This window comes from Zosterops lateralis, assembly GCF_965231275.1.
Source record: "Zosterops lateralis genome assembly, chromosome: 6".
NCBI classification, from domain to species: domain Eukaryota; kingdom Metazoa; phylum Chordata; class Aves; order Passeriformes; family Zosteropidae; genus Zosterops; species Zosterops lateralis.
In genome coordinates, this window is record NC_139761.1 from 31,309,254 (window position 1) to 31,326,039 (window position 16,786).

The 16,786-nt window shown below is 35.3% G+C and overlaps 1 protein-coding gene across 1 annotated transcript in view; it reads left to right on the forward strand.

Moving 5' to 3' along the window:
• Positions 1-16,786, forward strand: part of RYR3 (ryanodine receptor 3) — a 190,127-nt gene that overhangs the window by 171,351 nt on the left and 1,990 nt on the right. Inside the window, exons 90-102 of the mRNA XM_083863077.1 lie at positions 229-287; positions 1,037-1,205; positions 1,819-1,905; positions 3,648-3,845; positions 4,420-4,550; positions 6,911-6,953; positions 7,507-7,634; positions 8,547-8,607; positions 9,439-9,585; positions 11,902-12,036; positions 14,037-14,193; positions 15,239-15,303; positions 15,407-15,507. Of these exons, the coding sequence (XP_083719203.1) occupies positions 229-287; positions 1,037-1,205; positions 1,819-1,905; positions 3,648-3,845; positions 4,420-4,550; positions 6,911-6,953; positions 7,507-7,634; positions 8,547-8,607; positions 9,439-9,585; positions 11,902-12,036; positions 14,037-14,193; positions 15,239-15,303; positions 15,407-15,507 (1,481 nt within the window). The remainder of the gene's footprint in view (positions 1-228; positions 288-1,036; positions 1,206-1,818; positions 1,906-3,647; positions 3,846-4,419; positions 4,551-6,910; positions 6,954-7,506; positions 7,635-8,546; positions 8,608-9,438; positions 9,586-11,901; positions 12,037-14,036; positions 14,194-15,238; positions 15,304-15,406; positions 15,508-16,786) is intronic.

The window sequence follows — 16,786 nt, forward strand, 5'->3', positions numbered from 1 at the left end:
GTTCAGTCAACTAGACTAGTTAAGAGTATTGGTAATTTTACACTGAAAAATTTCTGCCTTTTTCACTGTTAAAATATAGCCTGATCTCTCTATCTTTAAAGATCTAATACCTTAAAAGTGCAAAGTGCTATAAAAATATTATTGTTTTGTTTCTTAGAAGACAGTAACTAAAGTTACCAGAATTTTATTTGAATGGATCAATTTTGACAGTTAAAATACTTTTTACAGATATCTGAAATTGCAAAAGAAGCTGGAACACAAAGAAAAGCAGAAGCTGAGAAGGCTGAGTGAGTTAATTTTACAAAATTCCTGCTTAACTCTTTGGTACTTCCTAATGCTAAATAACTTGACCAAAAATAATGCAAGAAATGCTCGTGATTCAAAAAACTTTAATTACATTTTGTCTCATCAGTATTTGGAAAATAAGAGGTACATACTAATTTTTTTTCAAATTTACTAAAAGATGGCAGACTATCTCACTAGGCAACACAATGGCAATCAGATTTTTGTGGTCCTTGACATTTATGCATACACAGATCTGTGGCCATTATCTTTTTTAAAACACACATTGTAGGAACAGATTAAAATATTTTATAGAGACACACAAAACTTTTCCTAGAGATTCTTACAGATTTGAAAGCTATAGATAATTATCTTTTTCTTCTTTTTTTCCTATTTTGCTTCATGTTTAAAATATTTACTTCAGAGTCATTTATCTTTCTTCTCTTATCTGCCAAAGTTAAATTTTTTAAGTGTATCATCAGAGTCAATACTTTTAGACAATCATATTGATGCCTCAAGATTATTTCACACTTATGAAAATCCAACTTGTTTGTTTGTTTTTCTTGGTTTTTTTTTTTTGGGGGGGGGTTCTTTTTTGTTATTGTTTATTTTTTTGTTAGTAACTAAATTCCTCTAATGCTACATACAGTATAAAAACTAATTTTCAAAACCAAACTTTATAAACTCACATTCATTTGAAATGAATGCATTTACATTTGGCTAGATATTTTTGTTTAGTTAACCTTTCTTCTAGCATGGAAGATGGTGAGAAAGAAGACAAAGCAAAGGAAGTACAATCTGAGCAGCTAGAAGAGGGAAAAATGAAGAAAAAGAAGAGAAGGCATGGACAAAAAATTGAGAAACCAGAGGCTGTTATGGCTAACTTCTTCAAAGCGTTGGAAATTTATCAAACAAAGATGCTTGTAAGTTTTCCTAAATTCTTTAGTCATTGAATTTTCATTTATGGAACTCTTTTTTGATATTTAAGGCAGAAGTGTCATCATAAAGGGAAATTTGGCATGAGTGTTCAGGTGATTTGCTGTAGTCAGTCTCTTGTGATTTTATAATACTTCATAGAGTTATATAACTAAGTGTTTCTTATTTAAGTGTTCTGAAATTTCTAACAGGACAGATTAGCCTCTTTAACTCCTTTTTAGGAGCTCTCCATTTTTTAAGGATTTCTATCTAACTTCTAGAATCTTTAATTCTACTTTCTATTTTTCTTTGTTGTTAAAACCATGAAATATTGAATTCTCTGAAAACTCTCAGGTAGCTTATTTCCAGTATTCTAACATATCTTTACATATTTCTTTCTGTTTCAGTCTACTCTGACTTGTAATTTTAAGGCCATTGTATTTAATTCCATTTATCATGAAAAGGGGGGGTAGGCTTCCAAGAAATGTCCTTGCATATTATAACTGGTGTATGAAGGCAACACATTATGTATTTACTGTTTTAAAAATCTTGTTATCTATTTTTCATTTGATATTACTCACAGCCTGCCTTTAATTACTTTTTTTTTTTTTTAACTTTCAGCACTACTTGGCAAGAAATTTTTACAACTTAAGGTTTCTTGCTCTATTTGTTGCATTTGCTATCAATTTTATTCTTCTATTTTACAAGGTAAGGTAACATTGTTCTTTAAATATTTATGTTAGGACCAGAGGATACACTAGTTTAATCTTTGTAACTATTCTGTTTTTATATTATTCAGGCTGAATGAAAAGAGGTTTATTTAATTTCTCATTTAGTTGAGTTTCTAGGCAGTTTTTCATTTAATCACATAAGTCTGTTATTGTTTGGACTGTTAACCTTGCTCTGAGAAAATTGAAATAGACTAAAATTATTCAAATGTCAAAACTGTTGGATTATTTTTCTTTCATTTGTTCTCAAAATATTAAGAGACTTCAGTTAATCTGATTATTCTCAAAAGTTACTTCTTTTTTTTATAGTAGGCTACAGTTTTTTGTCTAGCTCACTGATGAAGGCTATATATTCACAATTTAGACCTAACCTTAGAGGTTCACCTGAATCTAGAGTTGTTTCAGGTGTGTAACACCAGATGATACAAAGTAGAACATCTTCAGCAGCCTCCACCAATTTCCTTCATGAATTTTCACAACCTTGAAATGAAACAGGTTAGAATTCAATAAACAGAACTCCCGTCCATAAAAGCCTCATTTTTCCCCTTTCCATACAAACCTGGAAGTCTGAAGAAGAGTTCTGATTTATCCAGACCCTGAAATCTGGACCTTTTGATCTTCCCCTCCTAGATATAGAATGAAAGTTGTGATAAATAGATGATCTCTGTGTTTTCCAATATTACATATTCTACTAATATTCTGTTACTTAAAATCAAAAACTTCAACAACAAAAGCAGCTGTCTGAACATTCTGTCTAGAAATAACTGAGTCCTGTTCTGAAATACCTTGAAATGCAACTCCTGTAACACAATTATGTTCTCAGAGGCGGGGCAGATAAAGATGTAAAAAGCTCTTGGAAACTGGGCAGAAAGTATGTGCACGTTCCAGGAGAAAGATGTCATGGCTGTTTAGGGCTTCCTCCTTGTCTCTTTCCTTCCCATAGGGTTAGAGAAGATGGACTTCAAATATACATGTAAAGTTCTGCTTTTGTCGATGCCAGTCTCCTTTTCTCCCTGTTATCTCCTGCTTTTCTTTGAGTCTAATGGGTGACAACTTGTTCTGTTGCAGAGCAAGGACAAAAGTTCATGTCTATCAGTGCAAGTCCATCTGTCATACATAAGAAAGGGTCAGTGGGAGTCAAACAGGACTGAACAGGACTTTAGCTTTCAGATAAAGCTGTCAAAAAAGTTCCCCCAGGGATTTTATTTTAAAGGGCAGGTTTTTAAAGTCACTGGAAGAACTTAGGGCACTATGTCAGCTGATGAAATATTGTATATAATTTATAAGCTCTAAACTGTGTAATGAAATAAAAAGTTATGAACAGTGTACCAAGTGATTATATGACAATTTTGCTTCTTTTTAGATTCGAGTAATCATGAACTATGTAGATTACAAAAAAAGCTCCTTAATTCAGTCATAATAGATAAACCCTGTCATTCCTCACTTCTTCCAAGAAATCGTTTTTGCATAACTTTTCATTTGTTTTAGTTTTGCTACAGCATTGTTAGAGAGATTTGTAAAACTGCCTATATTTACATCTTCCAGATTTTCTTTTCAGTGACATGACATGATGTAGAGACTTCTGCTGTGCAAATGAAGAATGTTTAAAGCTTATGACCTTTCATCTTCCTTTGAGCAAGCTTTGCAAATATCATATATCTTTAGAGTAAAGGGAAAGCTTTTGAGTTTGTTTTGTTTTCAATGTGCTTGAATTTTTCTCAGGTGACAGAAGAGCCACTTGATGAAGTAGAGGAAGACTCTAATCTCTGGAATTCCTTTGCTGAAGAGGAAGAGGAGGAGGGCATGGTGTTTTTTGTTTTAGAAGAAAGTACTGGCTACATGGCACCTGCTCTCAGAGCACTGGCAGTTATTCATACTGTCATCTCCTTTGTCTGTGTGATTGGATACTACTGCTTAAAGGTAAGTTTTTAATCTTACTGCTAATCTGTCTGTTTAACGTTGGCTATGTCCCAAGGTGATGGTGGTGCTAATACTGGAATACCTGTTTTTACCTAGCTGTTTACAAATTCTCACTGCTCAATAGGTAAAGGTTTTCCTCCTGTATTTTGACCAGCAGAAACGGAGTTAACTTTCTTCCTAGCAGTGTGTGTGTGTGTGTTTTGGATTAAAACAGTGCAGGTAACACAGAGACGTGGTTACTGCTGCACAGTGTTTACATAGTGTGAGGGCTCTCTCTTTGCTTCACCCACACTGTGCATCCCTCAGCAGGTGTGCTGGGGGGGGTCACAGCCAGGACAGCTGAGCCAACCAACCAGAGGGATATTCCATTGCATGTAACATCACACTGAGCAGTAAAAGGCGGTGTGGGGGAGGGTTGGGGCTCGACCACCAAGGTGGCCATTGCTCAGAGACTACCTGGGCATTGATCTGCCTGTGAGAGATTCTAGTGTGATGTTTGGTCTTATATTTTGAGTGTTATAAAGAAGCAAAAATACAAAAACTGTGACAAAGATGGCCAATGTCATTTTCATAGGTCCCTCTAGTTGTATTCAAGAGGGAAAAGGAGGTAGCCAGAAAGCTGGAATTTGATGGACTATACATAACTGAACAACCAACTGAGGATGATATTAAAGGACAATGGGATCGCCTTGTTATAAATACTCCGTAAGTAAAATTAAATTACTATATGCTTATAAATATTATAGCTCTTATCTAGATAGAGAACCTTTCCTGTTCACCTGCCACTTAGTTCATCTAAAAGAAGGCATTTATATTAGATGCTACAGTAGTGAAATCCTGTATTATCTGTTTATTTAATAACTACTATGATAACTATTTAATGAATACTATGATAATACATTCCACCTCCTTTTCATTTTCTAGGGTTTTCAAGGATTATGTATTTTACCTCACAATGTCTCTCCAAGACATTTCACATATTAGTCTCTATTGAGAAAGTTTTAACAAGATAACTTCCATCCTTTCCAGTGATTCTGTTTCACTTGTACTGTAATATTCTCCTCCCTTTCTTTCCCATTCATTGTTAAAGAAATTTGCATGTGACAAGAGGAGTAAATCTAGTGAAAAATAGCATTCCTAGAATTTGAGTAGGTCTGATAGGAATTTCTGTCAAGTTGTAGGCATTAGCAAATACTATAGTTGTCATACACTGATTCTAAGAGTCCCACTAAGCTGCAACAGTTTGTGACATAGACAAACACAGCAATTCAGCTCTCTTCCCACAGAAAGAATGCCATGACTACAGGCTGTTTTTCAGAATTTACTGGTAGGTTTAGATTAGCTATTAGGAATTTCTTTACTATAACAGTGGTCAGGCACTGGAGCAGGTTGCCCAGTGAAGTTGTGGATGCCCCAGCTCTGGAAGTGTTCAAGGCCAGGCTGGATGGGGCTTTGAGGCACCTGGTCTAGTGGAAGCTGGTCCTGCTCTTGGCAGGAAGTTGAAACTAGGTGATCTTTAAGGTCACTTCCATCTGTACTTCCATGATTGGAATTTCTAAAATACTGGAAATTCTTGAATGCTTTGTTTTCCTATACCTAAGTTTTAAGAATTTTTCTTAACCTCATTCAGCAGTATGGACTACCACGTATTATTAGTTGCAACAGAAGGTAACTGGGAAACTGGAGTGCCTGCTTATTTTCCAACCAGTTTCTTTCACTATTGATAACAACCCATCTAGAGACCCACTAAGTTTATCTTCAGCAAAAAGAACCAGCATTTTTTGTCAACTTATCCCTAATGACATGCTGTACATTCTGTTCTCAGCATGTTGCACTGGCTACTGAAGTTAAACAAAAGATTAGGGCTAATTTAAGCAGGCTAATCCTTCCCCCTGATGTTAACTGAGTCTCGAGGTTTAGTGCAAGTACTGTACAATCACAATAACCAGTGCTGGAGGGTACCCAGTGTTCTGTATAAACTGAAATATGCTTTCTATAACTGGAAAAAAGTAATTAAAAGAGCAAAAGATGTACCCTGACAAATTATTGGATGTTTTTGGTAAAAGAGATAGACACAAGCTGGCTACACTATGACATATATGACATCTCTTAAAGCCTGAGAAATCAAGCAAAAAATAATGCAGAGCATTGGACTAGAAAATACCATCCATTTGAGTCACTAGAAGCATTTTCCCTTTATCTGGATTAATTTAATTCAGAATTCCAGTTCAGAAAGGTAAAAGTTGGAGCATAGTCATTGGGAAGTTTGCCTTACATCGCAGCAGAACATTGTTCTGGAATCTCTTTTTCTTGTGCTAGCACTTACTGTATTTTGCCAATACTGTCCTTCAGTTTAAGCAGGTTTTTTTCTCTTTTACATTCCTCTATATTTTGTCAACTCAGTCTTATTTCCAGGAAATAAGGAGAGAAAAATCTTCAAGTTTTTAGTGTTTCCTGCTAACTGGCATTCCTCAAATGGAATATAATATACAGTAAGATCATTAGAATGAGCAGTTCCTGGATACTGCTCTAAATATATGTATATTTGCTATATATTGGCAAATGATCTTGAATTTTCTTGGCAAGTTTAATATTTTAAAATTTTCTGTTGGCAAACAATTGAGTGGTTCTCAAGTGTTCAGCCTCTATTTAAAATGTATTCTAATGAACTTAAAAATTATTTATGCTTTCAGATTGTCTTATTTTTCTCTGCAAATCATTGCCTGGTTTGATTTTTATGGCTAGAGGTGATAAAGTATTTATTTAGGAGATAAAGGATATTACAAGGATGAACCTGCTAATAGCCTGCTGTCCTTTTGTAGCCAGTCGTATTTGTAGATGGGAAAAATAAAGGGGGTATGGAGAGGGAAGATGATATTGCAGCAAATTATGATTAATAACAGCTGTTGTCCACATGGAAAGGAACGATTCTCTTAATTTGAAGTGCAGCGAATGAACAAAATTTGCAATTATTAGAAATATGGTATTTTCTCCTTTTTTCTTTCTTTTTTTCCTTTCCCCTAACAAGTTAAATAACTTGCAATACCTTTGCCTTATCTATGTAGGTCCTTCCCTAACAATTACTGGGACAAATTTGTGAAACGGAAGGTAGGATTTTTATATTTCTATTATGTTTTTCAGAGCAATAATCTATTTGGTTAATTTGGATATCCGTATAATCTGCTTCTGTACACATAAATACAGAAATAACTGAAAACTGGAATTTGTTTTGTGGAAGTCATTGTTGTGTTAAATGTCTTGGTGAACAGGCAGCTGTGGCGTAGGTGGGAGGAGGGAGGAAGACAGAAGGCTGTGGTTTCCTTCCTAGACTCAGACATTTGAAATAACTTTATGCTGTCAATCACCAGCAGGTCTAATTTACAATCACTGTCATCTTTAGGATACAAAGCCCCCTCATTGCCCTAAAAAAAGAAAAACATGCCAGCTTAAATGACAGCAAATTATACATAAGCTTTCAGATAATAGCCTTTAATGCTTCTATTTTTCTTTCTTATGCTCCTCTGGTTTCCTGGGAGTTCTTACTGTTCTAGTAGTGTTAATTGGGAAAGACTTTTTTAATTTCTGACAACTACTGGTCTAAAGTAGGTGAATGTCACTGAGGAGTTTCTGTGAGCAAAAGCTTCTCTTCTTCCCTTTCTAGGTTATTAACAAATATGGAGACTTATATGGAGCAGACCGCATTGCAGAACTTTTGGGTTTGGACAAAAGTGCCCTTGATTTTAGTCCAGTGGAAGAGAGCAAACCAGAAGAGGCATCTCTTGTGTCATGGTATGACTTCCAAACTTCAGAGAGAAATTATGTATTGGGATAACTTCACCATCAAAGATAAAAACATTTCATTTTGAGACTGTTGTGATGTTTTCCTCAACATGGAAAATTCAAATGGATAAGTCTTCCTAGTGTGGAAGTAAAATAAAATAGCTTTTTGTTTATTCTAAAACACATTTGTGTTACAAAAGTAAGGAAAAAAAATCAGCTAACTTATGCTGACTGATATAGTTGGCCACACTTTCATTTTAAACAATAATTAATGAAGCATTTAAAATGTTTTACAACAGAGTTTATAAACCAAAGGACAGAAAAAGTGTTGATAATAAATACCTAGATAACAGGAGTCTAGTACAGATTTGGAGATGTTTTCCTGCTTTAACCAGTCAGTCGGGTTGCAAGCTTGAAAGTGTCCCAGTCTCAAATGATTTATGCTCCTACAAGAGCTAGTTTTCTCAGCTGCATGTATGATGCACAAGAATGATTTCCCTTTGCCTGCCATCCAATGGCTAATAAAACATTTAGAATATTGCAGAAGGCATTACCTTTTCTCTTGGTTTTTCTGGCAACATTTTACACGAAACAGAACACTTACCTCTTGAATTAAGCAATCTGGATGTGGAATCTTTTGGCACAGATTTGAATTTCTTAAGTCTGGAATATGGCAGTATCATTCTTCCTGAAATTGTTACACCAGTTTTGTGGGTTTAGAAACTCTATATGGTGCTCAGAATTATTGAATACTCTCTGAAAAATGAAACACACAGATCACTCAAAAAAATGAACAGTTAATATATATCACCACCTTCAGCAAAAAGATGTGAAGTGCCAAAACTAGTTTGCCGTTTGTAAATACAGAATTTAATACTTGTTTTTTACATTTATGCATTTCAAAAACTTTGTATTTCTTAGGCTAAGCTCCATTGATACAAAATACCACATCTGGAAGCTCGGAGTTGTTTTCACTGATAATGTAAGTATGTTAGCCTAGAAGAATATGCTTTGATTTACTCTAAACATGGTTGTATGTCTTCCACCATCTGCTTTTATTTTAAACAAACATATAGAAATAATATTGCATTACAGAGCCATTTGAAAGTATTTTTTCTGTCATGTGATTAGACTAGATGTTTTAATCAGAATTATATACTGCAGAGTATAGATGGTTATAAACTGCAATTATAGTACATAATTTATTAAATTAATGGTTTAAAAGGTAGCTTAATAATGATTGTTACTTGCCCATATCAAGACAGTGGGGAAACCTCTTTGGTTCAGCCTCAAGGAGTAACCCTGGGGAGCATTCCCACTCAAGTAAAGAATCTACACACATACCTGGGAGTGCTAGAAATCCTTGCCATTAAAAAGCAGGACTGAGCTTTTACAACATAAAGTGATTGACTGGAATTCACATGTTCCCGGGCTAGTCATGGTAGCTCAGCAGAGCAACATTAATCTTAAAATAAGTTATTAGTACTACCAATCATTGGTTGCTCTATCAGGAAACACCTGCCTTCCACATCCCTGCAAGTGGCAGTAGCTGTCAGAATACACAGGTTTTTCACATCCTTGTGATGTCTGCTTTTGAGGTTGTCAAGTGAGGCTGGTCTCAGCATTTTTCAACAGCAAAAGCAGTGTGATGTCCCCCTCTATCACTGTCAATTTTTAAAAGTTGGGTGAAATTTGAGCTGTTTAATCCCTATGTAGGCAGTGTCCTACTACAACTTGAGTGACCTAAAAATACTGTGTTCTGGATCCAATAATCCACCTGCTAACCCTCTGCCACTTTTCATTTTCTCTGCAGTCATTTTTATACTTAGCTTGGTACACAACTATGTCTATTCTTGGGCACTACAACAACTTCTTCTTTGCTGCTCATCTGCTGGATATTGCTATGGGTTTTAAGACATTGCGAACTATTTTGTCTTCAGTCACTCACAATGGCAAACAGGTTAGTGATACATGCAAAGGTTTGAAAATAAATACACTTTATAAAAGTACTGGAAAAAAATGTACTGGAGATATGGCGATATTTCCATATGATCATTTTTATCATGATAGGATTCAACATATCTTCTGCAGCACACTTAATATGTTAAGTCCTATGAAGTTATAACAATCTATACCCACTAAGTGGCGACAGATAAAGAAGTGTTGTACACAATAGAAAATACATCATTTTAGAAAAATACAAGAATATGAGTTATTACCTAACCAGCTCCTTCTATATTCTCAATGATAAGCTGATTTGTGATAAATATTAAGAATACACAATCCCTCCTTAGCTATAGCAGTAATAATGATCTGGGCACTGAAATTTCAATACCTGGCTCATAAGAATGTGCTTAAAGGTGTGGGCATTCTGCACTGTGGAATATGCTTCCATGACACATGCAAAAATCAGGTTAATAAAGTGCACTTCTAAAAGTAATTGTTAAAATTTCTGCAGGGAATCATGCTCTGATCTCCAAAGAATCCATGTTCCTAGCTAGCATAACAACAAAAACCAAGCTTTACAGTTACTTTTAAACTCACATTTAAGAAATCTAAATTGCCCAAAATATAATTTTAAACATACACATTCCATTCCTTCTCAAATGCAGTAACATATATTCTAAGCCCACTCCTATGTTCTCTAGATTTGTCAAAACATTTTAAACCACATGATGTTTTGGAAGAGGCATAAAAATCTACCCACCTAAGGTGATGTATGACATGTTATCATCACACAAACAAATGAAATTTCTGGTTTTACACTATTTATTTTACTTCAGGATGACCAATTTCACGTGAGTTTTAATGATTGTAATGATTTATGTATTTTCCTTATGAAACTTTTAAAATTTAGTAGTCAAAACTGAGCACAGTTGACAAAACTGTTTCAACTCAAGACCATGGCTTTTCCATTCTTAACAAGCAATGAATAGTTTTTCTAATCCTGCTGCTTTTCTGGCTAGTAAATGTGAACACTGAAAGACACCTGCAGATTTCTGAATTGAAATGTTTATTTTGGGAGCATGCTGACATATTTGCAGATAGTGATAATTGATCAGCTTGTCCTTCAGTACTCTTATGTTTCTTTTAAAAGAGTAAATACTGGTTATTGCATTTTTTAAAATATATAGCTTTTAGTAATCTCCTCTCCAGAGCTGTATCGTCTAACAGCAAATTCAACAGACAATATAATCTAGTCTCATTTACTGCAAAACTTCTTCACCTAATTACTGTGGTCTGGTGTGTCTCTTGGGACCTGTGTCCCATGTCCTGGCCAGCCCTGGCACTGGAGCTGCAGTGAAGTTCAGTATCCTGGGATACCGCCCCGATCCTGTGGGTTGTTGTCCTGCAGAAGCATGAGCAGTGCTGAGGAAAAAAGGAAGGACTCTTGTGGGGAACTTCAGCTGGGGTTTATTAAGCCCACGTGGGAATTCTTCACACCGAGAGTTTGCCCACAAGAGCGGGGCTCCTCTCTGCACCTTATAAAAGGGGAGGAGCAGGGGGTAGGGTACAGCTTGGGACCAATGCAGGGTGTGAAGGGTGTGACCCTGTACATAAATGACAAATATTATAACTAATCAATAATGCAAGAGAGGGGACAGCCAGGATCCTGCCCAATCACTCGACAACCTCAATGGAACCTTCTAGACCCAAGGTGAGGCCTCAAAGCGATGGACAGGACCTAGGGGCTGTATAACTTATGATTGACACATAACTATGATTGGGGGAAAACCAAGAAGGGGCTAACATGGGTGTACATGGCAAAAACCATTACAACTTAGAAAAAACAGTATAAAAGCAAGGAGCAAATACACACATAAAATTGATAAAACCAAAACCACACCACTACACCTAATGATTTTATTTCCTTACAGGCAGGATCTGGAAATTATTTACTCTTATCTGAGAAATTTTCTCTCCATTTTACCAATGGCTTTGCTAAACAGCTTTGAAAGAGAAAATAGACTATAATAGGTCTTTATGAGTCCTAGTAAGTCTTAGTTGAAATTGTCAAATTATCTAAAAGGTTTTGTTTTTATTATTTAATTTTTATTGTATATCCAGTGTTTCAACTTACTATAATTAAACTTTTAAACTCAAGAGTGTAAAAAATTGCTTTGGTGATACACACATAACTGCTGTCTTTAGTTTCCTTATTGGGAAAGGTATAATATCATCCATTTTCAACATTTAAGGCAATCCACCAAGCAAGTATGTCTCTTCTGACAAAATGATATTGAAACCTAATTTCATGTCATGTCTCCACACACAGCTTGTGCTTACTGTGGGACTCCTGGCTGTAGTAGTGTACCTTTACACTGTGGTGGCCTTCAACTTCTTCCGCAAATTCTACAACAAAAGTGAAGATGAAGATGAACCAGACATGAAGTGTGATGATATGATGACGGTAACTAAAACATCACCTGCATGCCTCAAATATCATCCTGAATTTTGAAATAGATACTTTAGAGAAAATGATAAGGAGGGATGTGTTTGTTGTTAAATCCATTGGGTTCTTCTTCCTGATACACGTCATTGGGAAATACAAATAGTCTTGAAATTCCCTCTGCATTCTCCAGTGGTCTAAACTCAACAGCAAATAGATGACCCCCCATAGAAAGGTATTCTCAATTTTTCTCCTAAATACTGTGGTTTATGATGTGCCACAATGCCTTAACGCTGAGGATGTCAAACCCTCAAAGCAAAAAAGGAATTTCTTGACAAACTGGTCAGAACTTCAAAAAGAAGCTGTGTTGTCACAACAAAGAAGCCCCATTTGTTCCCAATGCTCACAAGTGTGCAAGCTCTTCCTGTCCTTACTTAGGTTACATGAATTAAGTGATGTTTCTAGCACTAGGTACAAAAGCCTGCTCCAAAATTACAATTAGTAATTTAGTCATGAAGAAAGAAGTCACAGCTGAGAAAGCAGAAATTACAACTTATTATGGGTGATACCAATTTACGCTCTGATTTCTACCCATTGCCACTGAATTATATTTCTGTCAAAATAACACATACTCTACAGATAAATATTAATGCATGAAGAGGATTTGATTTTCTTTCTGTATACAGAAAACAAATTCACATAATAAAAATGTAATATTCTGAGTTTGGGGCCAGCTGATATCCCCCATGGAACAGAAACTCTCTACCCTGCATTTTACACCAAATATAGAATAAAGTAACTCAGAAAAGATGTGTATCATCATAGACTTCACAGAATGATGCTCACTATTCTTGATTTTTCTTTTAAACACTCAGTGCAGATCAGACATGCAAATTACAGAAATTATGAAAGCTGCCCAAACTTTGGGAGCCAAATACTATAGTCTGGTCATAAAATAGGTGTAGGAATAATTAGAATAATAAAACTATACTATATTTTAAACCACTCTATCGAGTGAAGTAAATCAATTCTAAGCTACATTTTAAAGTATTAATAAACTATTACTAGCACTTTATGTCATCAGTAAAACTGCATAATAAAAATAGCTGTATAGTTCTGTTTAGTGTTTGTGAATGCCAGGTTTTATACTCATTATTTAGCACCCACTGCTGCCTAATGTGACTCCAGAAAGCTGGCTGTGCTTAGAGATTGATATTGTTTTTAATCCACGCTGTGTGGCTAAAGCTGGTTTACCAGGATCTGTAGCCAATCGTACAGGAACATCAGTAATTTATCACTCCTCCAGATAATTCCATTCCAAAATACTTACAGACCTTAAATACACAGATTATTGAAGATTTTTTGATTGAGATTTATATTTTAAAAAAATATGACAATACTTTTGTAAAGTGATTTCTTCTGTATTGAACTGAACACAGGTTGTTTCACAGATCACAACTCATTTACAATACAATAAATCAGACATCTAGTATTGTAAAATTAATTTATCTAGAAACCACCTACAAACAGGTAGATTTACTTGTTCTGAATATCCCACTATTTATTTTATGGCAATATTTATCACATTTCTAAACTTTACTGCAACATTTTGAAAGATGTCCTCTGCTTACTCAGATCAAGACAGAACCTTGGAATTAATACAAGGAGTAAAATATAGTTGAATACAGTAACAGTAAATACAAGAAAAATAACCCCAAAATAGTCTCAGTCTGAAAGTATGACCCAGGGAGTGAGAAGCAGGTAGCAGCTGATGCTAACTCCTCCTCTTAGTAAGTGTACCTGAAGGTGGAATCACATTAATTAAGACAGTAACAGATTTTTGCTGCAGTGTGTTTGATACATAAGGAATGATATAATGTGTTCTTGTTTTAAAATTGTCAACAAAATTAGCAGAGCAGAGTAATTAAAAAAAAAAAAAAAAAAAAAAAAAGAAAGAAAGAAAAGAAAAAAAACCCAAAAGAATAATTCGTGGTAAATATATATTCCTCTCTCTTTTTTAGTGTTATCTGTTCCACATGTATGTGGGTGTAAGAGCTGGTGGTGGCATTGGAGATGAAATTGAGGATCCTGCTGGAGACCCTTATGAGATGTACCGAATTGTCTTTGACATCACATTTTTCTTCTTTGTCATTGTTATCCTACTGGCCATTATTCAAGGTACCATCACTTACCTTAGTACACATTGTTCAAAATTAATTCATAATTGAAGACCATCTATATGTTTGAGGTAAATTTAGCAGTATTACTGTAAAGACTTATTTCTGAGTTTATAAAATCATTATTTCTGAAAGTAATAATTTTATATTAATTCATACATAATAGGCCTTTTCCCATGTACTACACAAAGATAAAGCACAAGGAATGTAACTTATGTGGGTTGTGGTGTTTATGAACACTTTTGTAACTATCCAGCAAATATGAACCTTGTGAAAGATCACTTATACTAAGTCACATATACTAAGATCACTTAGTCTTACACTAAGAATTTAAACTTGGAAGAGCCTTGCTGAAGACACTCTTGTCACTTTTAGCCTAGAATCACCACAGCTGACTGGGGAATGGAGACTTTCCAATTGGAAAGGGTAAATGACAAGGAGAAAGTCAGCATGGCCACATCGCCATTTGCCCCTTTCTTTTAGAGGCTGATTTGCAGTTTTAATTGGTTTGCAGTTGTGCTTTACAGCAAACAAGATCCCTCTTTGGTGATGGGCAGCATTCAGCACTCATTGCAAAAACTCTTCTAAGGCAGTGAGGGAAAAAATGCAGTTTTATGGCAACCTGGTGGTAAAGAAAAAATGTAACACATCTATACTGAGAAAAAGTTACAAATGTCACAGTCCCCAGAATGATCTAATTCTTTTCTTAAAACGTTGAAAGTGAAGGAGTAATGCTTCAAATATGAAGCAGACTCACAAACTGTCCAAGGTGGGCTGTGAGAGCAGAGCTGTCTTTGTTGAACATGACTTGGGATATAAGAGTTTCAGGAGAAGGAAGAGTGAAAATTATATCATTCATGGGAACAAAAGAGGTGAGCTTGTGTAAGGTTACATGGACTATAATAAAGCACAAAAAAGTCTTTTCACTCTCAAGATTGTGCCTGTGTGTATAAGTACACTAAATTCTAAACACCAGAGGACTGACATTACTTGCAATATGAATACTGCTAAGTACTGAAGTGTTGCTACTTTTCTATTTGAAATAGGTCTGATTATTGATGCTTTTGGTGAATTAAGAGACCAGCAAGAACAAGTGAGGGAAGACATGGAGGTAGGAAGCACGTTACATTTTTCATTGCTCTTGCTCACCGAGATTTTCACCAATTAGTGTCTTTGAGTTAAAATTTATCTGTAACCACAACTTTTGCTTTCAGACCAAATGCTTTATTTGTGGAATCGGCAATGACTACTTTGACACAACCCCACATGGCTTTGAAACACATACTTTGCAAGAACATAACTTGGCAAACTATCTGTAAGTACATTTTACAATTGGAATTGTGAAAAAGAGACCTGTCAGATGTAGTGTAATTTAGGTGCACACATTGCTGAAAATCCCAAAGCAGAATTCTACAAAACTTAGGAATATTTCCTCTCCTTTCTGGTCTCCCCATCTCTATTCCACACTGCTGGTTATCTTTAAAGTGCTCACCTTACACTCGAGCTACCTTAGTAGTATGAGAACAGAAGGCACATCAACTCCTTATTCTGCTGGGAGGAAAGCCAGATATGGGGAAGGATAGGTAACAGATAAGTTGCTTTAGTTTGGAAGTTATTGTGATTTCTTGGGAGGCTTGGTAATGCTGATGAGACCATAGAAAATTGGTTTCAATTTGACAAAAAAGAAACCCCAAAACAAATAAAGGCACTTGTAGAAAATTTTTCAAAGATAAACTCAAAAAAAATAATTAACTCTATTCTTATAGTTCTTTAATGACAGTGAAGCTTTTTGAAACCTTGACGCATTCAGGAGCTGTACATGTTTAGGTTATACCAAACTCCCAAGAGAGTGCTCTTCCACTTTCATTAGTTAAATATAGAGCAGACCTAGGAGGATATTAAAAAAAGGTATTCTTGTTGCATCAGTTACTCATACAACAAAGATAATTAATTATACAAGCATTATGCCAGCAGAATGAAGGGAGAAGATGGTGAAATCTTATAGCAGTCTGGCTTTGCAATACTGCCTGTGAACTTTTTAAAATTAAAATAAAAACATCAATTGCTTAATGTTGCAAATTTCTATTAATACCCTTAGATTTACTAGTCTACAACATCCAAGCTTTTCTTACTATATCGAACTGCTTTGCTGTTACATGGGAACCTCTAATTCATAATAAATTAAAAATGGGCTTTTTCTTCAGAGTAGAATATATAGTGAATCAGATTACCCTTTAAATAGACAACTGTTAAAATCAGCATACTTTCCTTCCTTCACAATGAAAGCATATAACTAAGCTTAATTCCAAATTCACTGCATCAAAACTGTCAGCCATGAGTAGTATTACCTCTAAACAGACACCTGTTGGTTCTCTACGGTCTTCTTAATTACTTGAAACTCTCAAAATTTGATGTTGGGGAAGGATAGGCTCAGCCTGTGAGCCGTACAGCAGCAGTGTTCAGAATTCCTGGTGCAGCTTGGTATTTACCACACTTCTCATTCAGTAGTCATAGTAACTTCTACCAAGGTGAGATGTTGGAGCATATGTGCTCAGAATTTCGTGTATACCTAATTCAGGTATTGCTCCTCACAC